The 16,199-nt window shown below is 45.2% G+C and overlaps 1 protein-coding gene across 1 annotated transcript in view; it reads left to right on the plus strand.

Annotated features, from left to right (window-relative positions):
* LOC143293871 (uncharacterized) overlaps nt 1-11,476 on the plus strand; it is a 431,915-nt gene extending 420,439 nt beyond the window's left edge. The window contains exons 19-21 of the mRNA XM_076605190.1: nt 2,431-2,484; nt 6,273-6,411; nt 7,571-11,476. Coding sequence (XP_076461305.1) covers nt 2,431-2,484; nt 6,273-6,411; nt 7,571-7,642 — 265 coding nt within the window. The 3' untranslated portion in view covers nt 7,643-11,476. The remainder of the gene's footprint in view (nt 1-2,430; nt 2,485-6,272; nt 6,412-7,570) is intronic.
* The last annotated feature ends 4,723 nt before the right edge of the window (nt 11,477-16,199 follow it).

The raw sequence follows: 16,199 nt of genomic DNA on the forward strand, positions 1-16,199 counted from the left end.
ATAGCCAACACTCTGGTGGAAAGTTTGACAATGATTCAGATAATGGTGGGGAGTATTTATTTGTTTGGGTTGTGTTTTTTTTAAAGTAATGGGATGTGACCAGATGATGGACTGACGAAAGAAATGTTGCAATATGATAAGAGCTGGTGGTGAACTGTTCAGTTTGTTTGGTGAACAAAACATATAAATCCAGCTTTTGTGTCCAGCTCAAGGCAAAAAAAACTACTGTACTTTTTTTTTAGTGCTCATACAAGTAATTACCTTTCCATTAACTGTCAGAAATGCTTTTTGGAAAAAGTCAGATCTTCCCTGAGTCTTCCCAAGGAAGCTGAGTCATGATCAGCGGTTAATGTGGGCTGTTGATTTAAGTGGAGTAAATCATACGGTGGTTGTGGGAAGTTGAATGGCTGAGGGGATGTGTTTGGCTCCTGTGTGTTTTGGTTGTGGTGAGTGTTGGTTAGCTCATGCACTGACTGAAGGCTGCCAGTTGATGGTTGTGTTGTCGGGTTTGACTCTTTGCAGTGCAGACTGTAGCCCGCTGGAGGAAGGGTTTCAGTAGACATGTTTTGACTAACTGTGGACTGTGTATATAGCCTACTAGGTACGCTTTTTCTGGGACATGCCTGCTTGCTGCTGCGTATGCCTGCCTGCCTGCTCTCACCACGTTGCTACTACTAAGCCACTAACTACCACCCTTTTCCTGGGCAGCTTTTGTGATTCAGCAATTGTACAGTCAACAAATTGCATAGTCACAAAAGTGATCAGGAGGAGGGTACTCCAGCTAACACTCTGCATACTTTCATCTGCATTATCGCTCACTGCTGTTGCTTTGTCTCCAGTTAGGTCACTTGATATAGATGGCTTCCGGCAAGGGTGACAAGAGGGATTGGTTTGTGGGTGAAGAGACTGCACATAGCTGCTGCTTTTGTTCTTTTCTTCATTAGTGGACTTAGTGATCCCGAGCATCATCTATGGCTAGAGAGGCTTGTTGTTACTTAGCTCATAGCTCAGTGCCTACTTACATTCCTCTGTCACTGCATGGACTTGACTTTGCATGGTGGCCATTCGCTTTTAAAAGCATCCGCGTGGACTTCCTTTCACCACACTCTCAAACTCAGAAATGTGTACTTTTTGTAAAGTTTGCATAACAAAGATGTCTCGCTTAGATTTTCTGTTGTTGATGTTTGAACACTATTATGCTGGAGCTATAAACAGTTTTATCCCGTTGGTAATTGTTTTCCTTTTATAATTCTATTCCAAAGATATTTAGATTAGTTTTCTCTTCTTGTTCATAAGAATTTTTTTTTTAAAATCATTATTGCAGATATATTTTGCGGATCCAATTTGTCGCTTTGTCAGAACAAACTCTCATTAATGAACTCAAGGTTTCAGTTTGGTCTTCTTGAAACTTCCAGCTGAATTCTTACAGCACCTCAAAAGAATACAGGCCACCTCCTCCGCTCAGCTAGCTTCTCTTCAGAGTCATCCCAGTCTCAGCGGGGTCTAAAAAAGATGAGCCTCACATGCCAAGCTGGAAAGAAAGCAGGAAGATAATGAACTTGGGAGCGCATGTGTTTTAAAGGGGGGCGGGGGTGGGTGGGGGTTGGGGAGGAGGGAGGGGGGGGGGGCGGGCGGGCGCTGCTGTATTGATCGGGGAGATGGCACGTTGTGTTTTATACAAGGGACAGCCGTATCGATTGGGAGGGTCGGGGGGGGGGGGGAAGCGGTCCCCAGTAGCTGCAGGCTACCTGGCTTGCTGGGAGACGGTAATTGACAGGGTCTTCCGTTGGAGGCATGGGTAGACTGGGGAAGGCAGCTGAAAATATCGTCTGCTGCTGAACAAAAAACTTTCTTACATTATACTCCACCCTCCCACCCCCACCACCACTTTGCCTCTCTTCCTTCCTTTTTATTTTATACTCCTTTGGGAAACTTACCCTGTTTTGCTTGTTTTAAACCCCCGGTTGGGTTGCTTGCTGGAAACTTCTTTCTTGGTTATTCCAGGCACTTTCCTGATTACTGTAGACACCGGGAAGTTTGTTTTTAAGTCGGTCTGTCTGTTCATAATGTGTATGTATGTATGTATGTACCTTCATACATTACATAGATGCCTAGGTATGGAAAAAAGAAAGGAAGGAAATACCCCCAACAACAAAATTGAGTAACGCAGAAAAAGTAAGCAAACACGGACTTACTCAATAGTTTGAAACACCAGTGGCCAAGCAAGGGCCCTGGTTTTCATTTGATTGTTTTTCACTTATGATAAGAAACGATTTGTTTTTCACTTGATTGTTTTTCACTTGTGATAAGAAACGATTTGTTTTTGTCTCTCATGGTGAGCAACTTTTGCTAGACAGATATCCAGAAGGTGAAAAGACCTGGTAAGCTGCTGTGTATGGGTTTCATATGTACAATGCATCATGTTGCCAGGAAAGTGAACAAGTCCTTCCGTGGTGGTTCCTGCCCCATCGTCCTCCACTGCAAGTGAGTCTGTCTGTCTGTCACATCTATACACACATGTACACACACACACACACACACATACACACACAGGCACATACTTTTTTTTCTTTTTTTTCTTTTCTTTTTTTTTTTTTGCTGCCCCATCATCTACACCGTTTCAGTGGCATTATTACTCCCACGCCGCTCATTTAGATTCCCCCATACATACACGGCCACACCCGGGTTCGTCCGTGTCGCAGTTTCAGCGTCGGCAGTCCACAGAGAACCATCGATGTTAGGTCACCAGGAGGCCACACACCAGAGGAGACCCTGCACTGCTGCTGAGTCACTTCGGTGGTGTTCAGTGGTGCCTGTTCTGTTTTAACGTACTTAGGACACCACCTACTAAGCCCCCTACTAACGACAATAATGGCTTAGTCGCGCGGACATAGGCACATACTTTGCCCCCACCCCCACCCCCCACCCTCCTCACCAGACACACAGCACACATGCACGCGCACACACATACACGCATGAAAATGACACCGCGGAACGCCTGTACATGTCTATGTAACTAAAAAATACACAGAGACCTCATCTCTCATTCCTCTGTGGTAATAAATTATTGTCTCAGAAAACCACACCAGTCTGACATATTCCATTAACAGACAGTGACAGCAGCAGCAGGCGGAGAGAGAGAGTGCCTGGACAGACATGGTACTGAAACACACATGGCCAGCAGCACGTGCGCACACACATGATATACAATTACATGCATGAGCGTTCACACACACACACGCACACACACACACACACACACACACACCACACACACACACACACACACACACACACACACACACGTATGCATGCATACACACACGCACACACGCACATATTCACTTATGCGCATACATCAGTGTGGGTCTCTCTTTCTCTCTTCCCCCCTCTCTCTCTGTCCTTCTGTCTTTCCCTCCCCTCCCCCCTCTCTCTCTGTCCTATCTTTCCACCCCCTTCTTTCTCTCTGTCCTGTCTTTTCATCCCCTCCATCCCTCTCTCTTTTCTCTCTGTCTCTCCCTCCTCTCCATCCCTCTCTCTCTCTCTCTGTCTGTCTCTCCCTCCTCTCCATCCCTCTCTCTCTCTCTGTCTGTCTCTCCCTCCTCTCCATCCCTCTGTCTCTCTGTCTGTCTTTCCCTCCCCTCCCTCCTTCTCTGTTTCTCTCCGCCCTGTCTTTCCCTCCCTCCCTCCCTCTCTTTTTTCTCTGTCCTGTCTTTTCCTCCCCTTCATCCCTCCCTCTTTCTCTCTGTCCTTCTGTCTTTTCATCCCCTCCATCTCTCTCTCTCTCTCTCTCTCTCTCTCTCTCTCTCTCTTTCTGTCCTGTCTTTCCCTCCTCTCCACCCCTCTCTCTTTCCCTCTGTCCTGTCTTTTCATCCCTCTCTCTTTCTCTCTGTCCTTTGGTCTTTCTCTTTCTCTCTGTCTTTCCCTCCCCTCCATCCATACTCTTTTTCTCTCTGTTCTTTTGTCCTTCCTTTGCCTCCTTCCCTCCCTCTCTCCCTCCCTCCCTCCCCTCGCCTCCCTCTCTATCCTCTCCCCCTCCCCACCCACCCTAACACCCCCCCACCCACACCTTCCACTTTCCAGTATCTGCACTGCACTGACAGTAACTCTGTGTCCCTCTGAACAGGTGTGTACAGATCTTCCCCTCCCCACTAACCACCACCCCCACTGTCCAGTAACTCTTGTGTCCCTGGCAGTGACGGGTGTGGACGGAGCTCCACCTCCCCCCCCCCCTCCCGCCACCACTACGCCCCACGGCCCCTGATTCCCCCACCCCACCCCCACTGTCCATAGTAGATAGTGGTAGTGACAGGTGTGGACGGAGCTCTACCTTCCCCCCCCCCATTCCCCCCCACCCCACCCTCACTGTCCATAGTAGATAGTAGTTCCCTGGCAGTGACGGGTGTGGACGGAGCTCCCCCTCCCCCTCCCACTCACCCCCACCCCCACCCCCACTTCCCAGTGTCTGTATTGACAGTAGTAACACTTGTGTCCCTGGCAGTGACGGGTGTGGACGGAGCTCCACCTGCCCCCCCAGCAACCCCCCCCCCCCCGGCACCCCCATTCCCCCACACCCACCCCACCCCCACTCTCCAGTGTCTGTATTGACAGTAGTAACTCTTGTGTTCCCTGGCAGTGACGGGTGTGGATGAAGCTCTACCTCCCCCCCCCCCTCCCATTCCCCCACCACCACCCCACCCCCACTGTCCAGCATCTCCCCCTTCCCCACTCATCCCACCCCCCCACTTTCCAGTGTCTGTATTGACAGTAGTAACTCTTTGTGTTCCCTGGCAGTGATGGGTGTGGACGGAGCTCCACCTCCCTCCCCCCCCCCACCCCACCCCACCCCCACTGTCCAGTGTCTGTATTGATAGTAGTAACTCTTGTGTTCCCTGGCAGTGAAGGGTGTGGATGAAGCTCCCCCTCGCCCCCTCCCACTCACCCCCACCCCACCCCACTGTCCAGTGTGTTTATTGACAGTAGTAACTTGTGTCCCTAGCAGTGACGGGTGTGGATGAAGCTCTACCTCCCCCCCCCCCTCCCTTTCCCCCACCACCACCCCACCACCACTGTCCAGCGTCTCCCCCTCCCCACTCATCCCATCCCCCCACTGTCCAGTGTCTGTATTGACAGTAGTAACTCTTTGTGTTCCCTGGCAGTGATGGGTGTGGACGGAGCTCCACCTCCCCAACCCACCCCCCCACCCTGATCCCCCCCTCCCCCCTCCACTTTCCAGTGTCTGCACTGCTGACAGTAACTCTGTGTCCCTGGCAGTAAATGGAGGTGGATGGACCTCCCCCTCCCCACACCACCCCCCACCCTGACCCCCCTCCTCCTGCCCCCTCCCCCCTGCCTCCTCCCCCTTCCACTTTCCAGTGTCTGCACTGCTGACAGTAACTCTGTGTTCTCTGGCAGTGACGGGTGTGGACGAAACTCACCCTTCCCACCCTCCACCCCTCCACCCAGGCCCCCCCTCCCCCTGCCCCTCCCTACACCCCTCTCTATCCTGACCCCTCATCCCCCACCCCTCCCCTCCCCTCCCCAGTGTCTGCACTGCTGACGGTAACTCTGTGTTCTCTGGCAGTGACGGGTGTGGACGAAACTCCCCCTGCCCACCCTCCAACCAGACCCCCCCTCCCCCTGCCCCTCCCTACACCCCTCTCTATCCTGACCCCTCATCCCCCACCCCTCCCCTCCCCTCCCCAGTGTCTGCACTGCTGACGGTACCTCTGTGTTCTTTGGCAGTGACGGGTGTGGACGAAACTCACCCTGCCCACCCTCCACCCAGACCCCCCCTCACCCTGCCCCTCCCTACACCCCTCTCCATCCTGACCCCTCATCCCCCACCCCTCCCCTCCCCTCCCCAGTGTCTGCACTGCTGACGGTAACTGTGTTCTTTGGCAGTGACGGGTGTGGACGAAACTCACCCTCCCCACCCTCCACCCCTCCACCCAGACCCCCCCCCCCCTCCCCCTGCCCCTCCCCACACCCCTCCCCACACACCCCTCCATCCTGACCCCTCATCCCCCACCCCTCCCCTCCCCTCCCCAGTGTCTGCACTGCTGACGGTAACTGTGTTCTTTGGCAGTGACGGGTGTGGACGAAACTCACCCTCCCCACCCTCCACCCCTCCACCCAGACCCCCCCCCCTCCCCCTGCCCCTCCCCACACCCCTCCCCACACACCCCTCCATCCTGACCCCTCATCCCCCACCCCTCCCCTCCCCTCCTCAGTGTTTGCACTGCTGACAGTAACTGTGTGTTCTCTGGCAGTGACGGGTGTGGACGGAGCGGCACATACTGCCTGATGGACATGGTGCTCAACCGCATGGCCAAGGGCGCCAAGGAGATCGACATCGCTGCCACCCTAGAACACCTGAGGGACCAGCGCATGAACATGGTTCAGACCCAGGTGAGATAGATGCACGCTTCCAGCTGTGTGTATTTTGTATTTCCTTTTTTTTTTTTATCGCAACAACAGATTTCTCTGTGTGAAATTCGGGCTGCTCTCTCCAGGGAGAGTGTGCACTATACTACAGCGCCACCCTTTTTTTTTTCTTTTTTTTTGTATTTTTTCCTGCGTGCAGTTTTATTTGTTTTTCCTATCGAAATGGATTTTTCTACAGAATTTTGCCAGGAACAACCCTTTTGTTGCCGTGGGTTCTTTTACGTGCGCTAAGTGCATGCTGCACACGGGAACTCGGTTTATTGTCTCATCCGAATGATTTGTCCAGACCACCGCTCAAGGTTTAGTGGAGGAGGAGAAAATATCGGCGGCTGAGCCGTGATTCGAACCAGTGCGCTCAGATTCTCTTGCTTCCTAGGCGGACGCGTTACCTCCAGGCCATCACTCCACTATGTATGTATCTGTATGTGCACGTGTGTATGTGTGCGTCTCTGAATTGTCTGCATTGTTGTTGTTATCATTTATTTTTAGGCTTGTTTTGTTGTTTTGTTTTGAGGGTGGGGGTGGGTGTTTAACATCTGGTACATTACTTGATTTACTCAATGACATGATCTCATTTCATTGTTCTGTCTTTCCTGCCTTAGTTTTTGTGGGGTCTCTAAGCGCATTTGGGTTGCGCTGCTGGTCAGGCATCCGCTAAATAGCAGATGTGTGTAGCGTATATGGATTTTTCCGAACACTGACTGAAAGAATGATAACTTTCAGATAAATTTCTCAATTAGAAGCTAGCCATAACATTGGAAAATGCACACCTAGAATACCAGTACAAGAATTTTTTTTAAAACTTGTTCTAATATATCTATATATTAAGGCAAAAGGCTAAAAAAAAAAAAAATCCCCAAAGCAGACTCATATGATATGACAAAAACAAATTTTGATACTGATGTGTCATGTTCAATTTGTTTAGGTCAGAAAGTATCTGGGTGTTGAACACTTGTTTGTAAATATTAATACTGATGCGTCGTTTTCAGTTTGGTTTTTTTTAGGTCAGGAGGTACCCGGATGGTTAATCCTTGACAAACAAGTTAACAATCCATTTCAGGAAAAGCCCTGAAACTGACAACACACTCACACACACATGGCGTTCCCCTTTCCTTCCATGCAGGAGCAGTTCCAGTTCGCTCTCTCAGCCATCGCCGATGAGGTGCATGCCATCTTGAAGGCTCTGCCGCAGTGAGCAGCCAAGCGACCTTCTGCGCAGCCCAGCACAGCACGGCTGGCCCTGAGCCAACGGACATACTGCCCCCCCCCTCCCCCCCCACCTCACATCCCTGTCAGCACTTGGGATCAAGTCGCCACTGGACCCCAGCAGATGCAAGCAGACACCTGGATGACGTCATTCTGACGTCATAAAGCTCTGACGATCTTACCACTCCAGAATGGAGTGTTTGTGTGTCTGTCTGTCTGTCTGTCTGCAGCCTGCCTGGTGTCTGCTTATGCTTCTGTCTGTTGATTCGTCAGTGCGTTCATCCCTCGGTATCCGAAGCCTCCCCCCCCCCCCCTTCCTATGAAGTTGCGAGTATGGTCTCGCATAACACTTGCAGTTCACATGTCTCCTTGAATATTCGCAGTCAGGAAAAAACAAAAATGTGAGCCGTACCATCTGAGAAATTGTTTGTCGGAAGATTTTTTTTTTTTTTTTTTTATTGTTCGCTGTGTGAATTTAGTTGAAAAAGGATATAACAATTCTTTATTTGTTTTGAATAAAAGAAGAACATTTGAAGAAAAACTGAAAATTCAAACCGCATGGACAAAATTATTCTATGTTGGTGAAATTTTTCTCTTGTAATAACATGCAGGATCCAAACACTGTAAGTCTTCAGTCGTTAGTTTGTCAGTGTTGTTCATCAGAAAATCTAAACATTCCCCACCAATTTATGTGTTCACTAAAAAAAAAAACTGTGTTGTGTTTTCCCATTTTTGTTCAAACTATCTTCTTTTTTTCTTCTTTTTTTTCTTTTCTTATTCCAATCACTGAAACAAATGAAAGATTGTTAATCAGATGTGTTCCCATAGGGTTATTTTTCCCTCAAATAAAAAAAATGGGAAGAAAAACATGACTAACTGTCACAGTTTAAGTCTTTGCCTGCTGGCACTGGCATTGATTGATTCATTAGATTTATTTCATGGTTTGTTTTTTTTTCAAAAGAATGATTCTGCTGACAGGCCAGAAAATCTGTTGACATAAGTAATTAGCAGTAACTCAATATTTTCAAGTTACTCAATGTTTGTCTTACCTCTGAAATGGTACAGCAATTCATTGGTTGGTTTGCTAAGTCTTTTCTCTGTCCCTTAAAATGAAATCTTAATGAAGTCTCACTGTTTATCACCAATATGAAGCAGCATTTTTTTATAACAGCATTAACTAAACTGAATGCAAATGTTCCAAAGAATCTAGCTTATCATTAAGCTTTATAAAACTTAATGGACCATTGTGGTTGATAACGATAAAGCCCCTCTCTTACCTTGGCATACGTGCTCTTGCTCGCTCAATTCTTACTCTTTTATTCATCAATTAAACATGCCTATTTTTTTTTTTTTAAGAATCTTCTTCTTTTTTCTTATCCAACATCAAGTTCTTTTCTACGTCATTTTTATGTTCACTTGGTGACATTATTCCCAGAACATGTCTTCTAACTTTTCATCCGCAGCCATGACCACATTCAGTCAGTTGTATTCTTGGCATCAGCACTCTGCAGGAAAATATCGAGTCACCTTGTGGTTTGCATTCAGAGCAGATTGTGCACCAAATGCGGTCATTCAAAATTATTTGTTCAATACCTGTCAAAGATTCTATGTCTGCAGAGTATGACCTCCTTTTCTTCTACTCACCATCTCAGAGACTTAAGGACAGACAGGAATAAAAAGCATGAGGCTTTTTTCACACAATTGACACAGACCACAGATCTTTTTTTGTGTGTGTGAAAAAATAGTTTATTGCACAGTTGCGTATGAGACATTACATGAACATAAGGAAGTAGTGACAGCGGCACATAAACATAATATATTCTTCCTGTTAGCATTGACATCCAAACCAAGATAATTCTGTGTTAGTAAATCACACCTTACTTTCGATTATAACAGCCCATGTTATTGGGTGTTATTTTAGACTTGTGTTATCTGGATGTTATTTGGACTGTCAGTGGTCTTGTTTTAGATTGTCAAAATATATGTCTCTGGATTTTGTTTTAGACAGTACTCGTTATTGTTGCAGCCTTTGCTTGTGGATCTCATTTTAGGTTGTGTTTTTTCCCCTTGATGCTGGTTTTAGTATGACCCCGTTGTTGTGTGTAAAGGATTTTTTTTTTTTTTGAAAGTGGAATAAAAAGTTACATATACTATGCACATACAGACATATTCATACATATATGCACACATCCTCAGAACCTAAATGATTGAAAAATTGAAATTATGCAACCATGTAAAAAAAAAAACACAAAAAAACCAGTCACCTCCACAACATCATCCAGTATCAAATAACAGACTGTCAGTTCAGAGGATTCACAACCTGGCAGCAGTGTCTAGTGAAAAAAAAAATTAAATTCCATTGTGAGAAAGAAAAGAAAAAGCAAGCCGAGTGATTGTACTCTGACAATGCAAATAATGAAATATCTTACACTGTTTCAACACACAGACTAATCTTCAAAAACAAAAAGGGAAAAAGTCATAATATGTTTCACTTGAACTTGGCCAGTTTACAAGCTGAAGCGGTGTGATGTTAATGCCATTTTCACATGTGAATACCCAACACAGTGACACGTTTCAACAGCAACCACTCAGGAAGGGTGTTCTCTCCAGTGTGCAAATGTTTTTTGCTCATCTGAAAAAACAACAACAGATTTTGTTGAATCTCTGACCAGTGATATAAATGTTGTTGGTAGTCAGTTCATTTTGTCCGGTTACTGTGAAGTGGCTTTCAGAGACGCAAGGTAACTTATTACTTGTCTTTTTTTTTTTCTCTCTTTTTTTTAACAATGGATTGAAAAATATTTTTGGCAGTGGCAACATCTGATCTCCCGTAAGCTGGACTCCTCCACCCCCTCCACACTCTTATTTTTCCGCCCTCACCCCTTGATCTAGGCGCTTGTTCCCTGTCTGCATCCCTCCCCCTGTCACTTTCCTACACTCCCTCACTTAGCTTCCAAGCATCTTAACTTTCAACAAAAATCTGAAACCTCTCAGTTCACAGCAATTCTATGCACTGGATATTTTGTCTTGGCTGAAAACATTGTGAAAACCATCCAAAGCTTGAAAAAGTGCTAAATATGTGCAGCGTCTGTGAATAGTCCAAGACGATTCCAAGATGATTTTTCTTGATGCAGCTCATGACGGTGTTCCATCGTTGTGGGTACCGGTGCAGTCATTGGGGCATCACAGGGGCTTTTGCAGCCAGCCGTTTCCTTTGCGAGTTTTATGTGTAGCGACATCAAACCTCAGTTATATATTCATCCACTCATCCATCCAGCCATCAATTCATTCCTTCAAGTGTGTATTTCCTGTACTTAACTTCTGTTGCTTTTTGTTTTGGACTGAACAGAAGAAAAAAGAATGCCAGTCAATCTTTCTTTGCTGTGATGAGCAAACACTTGTAAAAATTGTTGTAAACATTTAAAAATATATGTATACATACGCTACTGTGTCTTGAAAAAATATATATATTTGTGTGTTGATTTGTTGCCTTTTATTTTGTTCTGTCATGAAAATCACAAAATATATGGCATCAAAAGTCTGATGTATAAGAGGATAATTTATTCCCTACGTGATCTGTTCTTTATCCAAAGTCAGAACTGTTGAAAAGAATTTCTGTCTGTGATTGATAACATATTTAAACATTTTTGTGTGAATCAAAAGACTTAAATCTGTGAAACTAGGTACTTAAATGTATCGGGGTAGCTGGTTTTCAGAAAAGTGTAGGGACAGTCTTGTCGCTTTTCACCGGTGGGTAAAAGTAGGGGACACTATCACGGTCACTGGAATGTGGTTACCAATAAAATACATACTGCAAGTGTTATTACAGATTGTGCTGTGTAGCCCCCACCCCCTGCACCCCCTTCCCTCTCATCCCTGTGAGTGAATCGTGTGTGTGTGTGATTTTGTGATTTTCGCTGTAAGTTAAGGCCGCCGCAAACACGAAAAAAATGCTTCTAATGTAAAAGTATCACAGTTCAGAATATTACATAACAAGACAAAATAATGCCGTCGTCTAAGTCATTCGGTTATAATCAGTATATGTTATTTACCAGAAACACCTCGTGACAAAACATAATTATGTTCCATACAAACCTGTTAAAAATCTGCCGTCTCTACATGGACATGCACACACATGGCAGCAAAAATATGTTGGCAGACAAAACAAATTCAAGCCATATTAGTGAACTGAATGACACAGCTGATGAAACTGTCACATAGTGATAGTTCTGTAAATAAGTGTATCAATAAATTACACAGTGATAGTTCTGTAAATACATGTATAAATACATTTACATTACCCAACAGTTCCCTTTGTCATGTATGAACAACCTGTTTAACAAAACGAATCGCACCCTAGTTTTACATGTAACACAATGTAAAAAATATTGTACATATACAGACATTCCTGAAGTGGGCATTATGATCACAGTATGTAAACAGCATTGTTCAAATCAAATCTCTGCAGTGTTTAACAATTCCCACTGTCAAATGTGAACATTCTCTTGGAAAGACAGATATCTGAATTTCAGAATGAAAAATATTATGTATACAAATGAATGAAGGTTAGGTAAAGATTACAGAATCAGTGTGTGCAAGTACTTGTCTATGCATCTCTCTCTCTCTCTCTCTCTCTCTCTCTCTCTCTCTCTCTCTCTCTCTCTCTCTTTCTTGCTTGACTATAAAAAATATGAACTTATCAAATTCACAACAACAAAAAACACACAGATTCCAACAACAGTGCTTCTGTAAAGCTGAAGACGCCGCCTTGCTGCATGCTAATGGTGGTGGTGTGTCCATCGAGATCGATGATGACCATCGTTGTCATCCAGCTGGGGGATGGGGGGAGGGTGGTGGTGGGGTGGGGGGAGGATGCTCATGAAACTATCTGTGAATGCGCAGATGGCTGAATAGTCCAATCTGTGCACGAAATGTTCGCTGACAGCTGGGGCAGACAAAGACAGGCATACCATTGTCAGGGAGCTTGTTGTGCCCGTGACTTTCTGGCCTGCCTCTTCTGAACAGCTGCAGCAGTCCTGTTGGCCTCGCACAACTTGGCGCCTTTGTGCACAGCAGCACGCCATTTGTCACGGTCTACTGCAGATTCCTCCCAGGAGTCAGGGTTGATATCAAACGCTTTGATATCAAAAGCGTTTGATATCAACCCTGCATGGTAATACCACCTGATGAGCAAGCAAGATGTCGACGTTCTGCTCATGATAGCTACTTACTGCCCATGACAGCACACATGTTCCTTTTCTTTCGGGAAACTGGTTGGCAAATCCCAAAGCTTGCTCCTCGTTACCACAGTGCTGGAAGGGAATGCTTTGCAATGACTGATATCATTTACAAAGGTTAATGCTTTGCGATGACTGATTTTTCCTAGAGGTAGTGCATTGCAGTGGTTGCCAGTGCTCAGTGGTAATGTTCTGCTATGATTGGCATTGCTCAATGGTAATGCTTTGCAATGACTGGCAATGCTCAGTGATAATGCTTGGCAATGCTCAATGGCAATGCTTTGCAATGACTGGCATTGCTCAATGGTAATGCCTTGCAATGACTGGCAATGCTCAGTGATAATTCTTGGCATTCCTCAATGGTAATGCTTTGCAATGACTGGCAATGCTCAGTGATAATGCTTGGCAATGCTCAATGGTAATGCTTTGCAATGACTGGCATTGCTCAATGGTAATGCTTTCCAATGACTGGCATTGCTCAGTGATAATGCTTGGCAATGCTCAATGGTAATGCTTTGCAATGACTGGCATTGCTCAATGGTAATGCTTGGCAATGTTCAATGGCAATGCTTTGCAGTGACTGGCAATGGTAGTGCTTTGGAATGAGTGGCAATGCTCAATGGTAGTGCTTTGCAATGACTGGCAATGCTCAATGGTAATGCTTTGCAATGACTGGCATTTCTCAATGGTAATGCTTTGCAATGACTGGCAATGATCAATGGTAGTGCTTTGCAATGACTGGCATTGCTCAATGATAATGCTTGGCAATGCTCAATGGTAATGCTTTGCAGTGACTGGCATTGCTCAATGGTAATGCTTTGCAATGACTGGCATTGCTCAATGATAATGCTTGGCAATGCTCAATGGTAATGCTTTGCAATGACTGGCATTGCTCAATGGTAATGCTTTGCAATGACTGGCATTGCTCAATGGTAATGCTTTGCAATGACTGGCAATGCTCAATGGTAATGCTTTGCAATGACTGGCATTGCTCAATGGTAATGCTTTGCAATGACTGGCATTGCTCAGTGATAATGCTTGGCAATGCTCAATGGTAATGCTTTGCAATGACTGGCATTGCTCAATGATAATGCTTGGCATTGCTCAATGGTAATGCTCTGCAATGACTGGCAATGCTCAGTGATAATGCTTGGCAATGCTCAATGGTAATGCTTTGCAATGACTGGCATTGCTCAATGGTAATGCTTTGCAATGACTGGCAATGCTCAATGGTAATGCTTTGCAATGACTGGCATTGCTCAATGGTAATGCTTTGCAATGACTGGCATTTCTCAATGGTAATGCTTTGCAATGACTGCCATTGCTCAATGGTAATGCTTTGCAATGAATGGCATTGCTCAATGGCAATGCTTGGCAATGCTCAATGGTAATGCTTTGCAGTGACTGGCATTGCTCAATGGTAATGCTTTGCAATGACTGGCATTGCTCAATGGTAATGCTTTGCAATGAATGGCAATGCTCAATGGTAATGCTTTGCAATGACTGGCATTGCTCAATGATAATGCTTGGCAATGCTTAATGGTAATGCTTTGCAATGACTGGCATTGCTCAATGGTAATGCTTTGCAATGAATGGCATTGCTCAATGATAATGCTTGGCAATGCTCAGTGGTAATGCTTTGCAATGACTGGCATTGCTCAATGGAAATGCTTTGCAATATATATGACTGGCATTTCTCAATGATAATGCTTGGCAATGCTCAATGGTAATGCTTTGCAATGACTGGCATTGCTCAATGGTAATGCTTTGTAATGACTTGCATTTCTCAATGGTAATGCTTTGCAATGACTGGCATTGCTCAATGGTAATGCTTTGCAGTGACTGGCATTGCTCAATGGTAATGCTTTGCAGTGACTGGCAATGATCAATGGTAGTGCTTTGGAATGAGTGGCAATGCTCAATGGTAATGCTTTGCAATGACTGGCATTGCTCAATGGTAATGCTTTGCAGTGACTGGCATTGCTCAATGGTAATGCTTTGCAATGTCTGGCAATGCTCAATGGTAATGCTTTGCAATGACTGGCATTTCTCAATGGTAATGCTTTGCAATGACTGGCAATGCTCAATGGTAATGCTTTGCAATGACTGGCAATGCTCAATGGTAATGCTTTGCAATGACTGGCATTGCTCAATGGTAATGCTTTGCAATGACTGGCAATGCTCAGTGATAATGCTTGGCAGTGCTCAATGGTAATGCTTTGCAATGACTGGCAATGCTCAGTGATAAGGGCTTGGCATTGCTCAATGGTAATGCTTTGCAATGACTGGCAATGCTCAGTGATAATGCTTGGCAATGCTCAATGGTAATGCTTTGCAATGACTGGCATTGCTCAATGGTAATGCTTTGCAATGACTGGCAATGCTCAATGGTAATGCTTTGCAATGACTGGCATTGCTCAATGGTAATGCTTTGCAATGACTGGCATTTCTCAATGGTAATGCTTTGCAATGACTGCCATTGCTCAATGGTAATGCTTTGCAATGAATGGCATTGCTCAATGGCAATGCTTGGCAATGCTCAATGGTAATGCTTTGCAGTGACTGGCATTGCTCAATGGTAATGCTTTGCAATGACTGGCATTGCTCAATGGTAATGCTTTGCAATGAATGGCAATGCTCAATGGTAATGCTTTGCAATGACTGGCATTGCTCAATGATAATGCTTGGCAATGCTTAATGGTAATGCTTTGCAATGACTGGCATTGCTCAATGGTAATGCTTTGCAATGAATGGCATTGCTCAATGATAATGCTTGGCAATGCTCAGTGGTAATGCTTTGCAATGACTGGCATTGCTCAATGGAAATGCTTTGCAATATATATGACTGGCATTTCTCAATGATAATGCTTGGCAATGCTCAATGGTAATGCTTTGCAATGACTGGCATTGCTCAATGGTAATGCTTTGTAATGACTTGCATTTCTCAATGGTAATGCTTTGCAATGACTGGCATTGCTCAATGGTAATGCTTTGCAGTGACTGGCATTGCTCAATGGTAATGCTTTGCAGTGACTGGCAATGATCAATGGTAATGCTCTGCAATGACTGGCAATGCTCAATGGTAATGCTTTGCAATGACTGGCATTGCTCAATGATAATGCTTGGCATTGCTCAATGGTAATGCTTTGCAATGACTGGCATTGCTCAATGGTAATGCTTTGCAATGACTGGCATTGCTCAATGGTAATGCTTTGCAGTGATTAGCAATGATCAATGGTAGTGCTTTGGAATGAGTGGCAATGCTCAATGGTAATGCTTTGCAATGACTGGCATTGCTCAATGGTAATG

The sequence above is a fragment of the Babylonia areolata genome, chromosome 19 (assembly GCF_041734735.1).
Source record: "Babylonia areolata isolate BAREFJ2019XMU chromosome 19, ASM4173473v1, whole genome shotgun sequence".
NCBI lineage: Eukaryota > Metazoa > Mollusca > Gastropoda > Neogastropoda > Buccinidae > Babylonia > Babylonia areolata.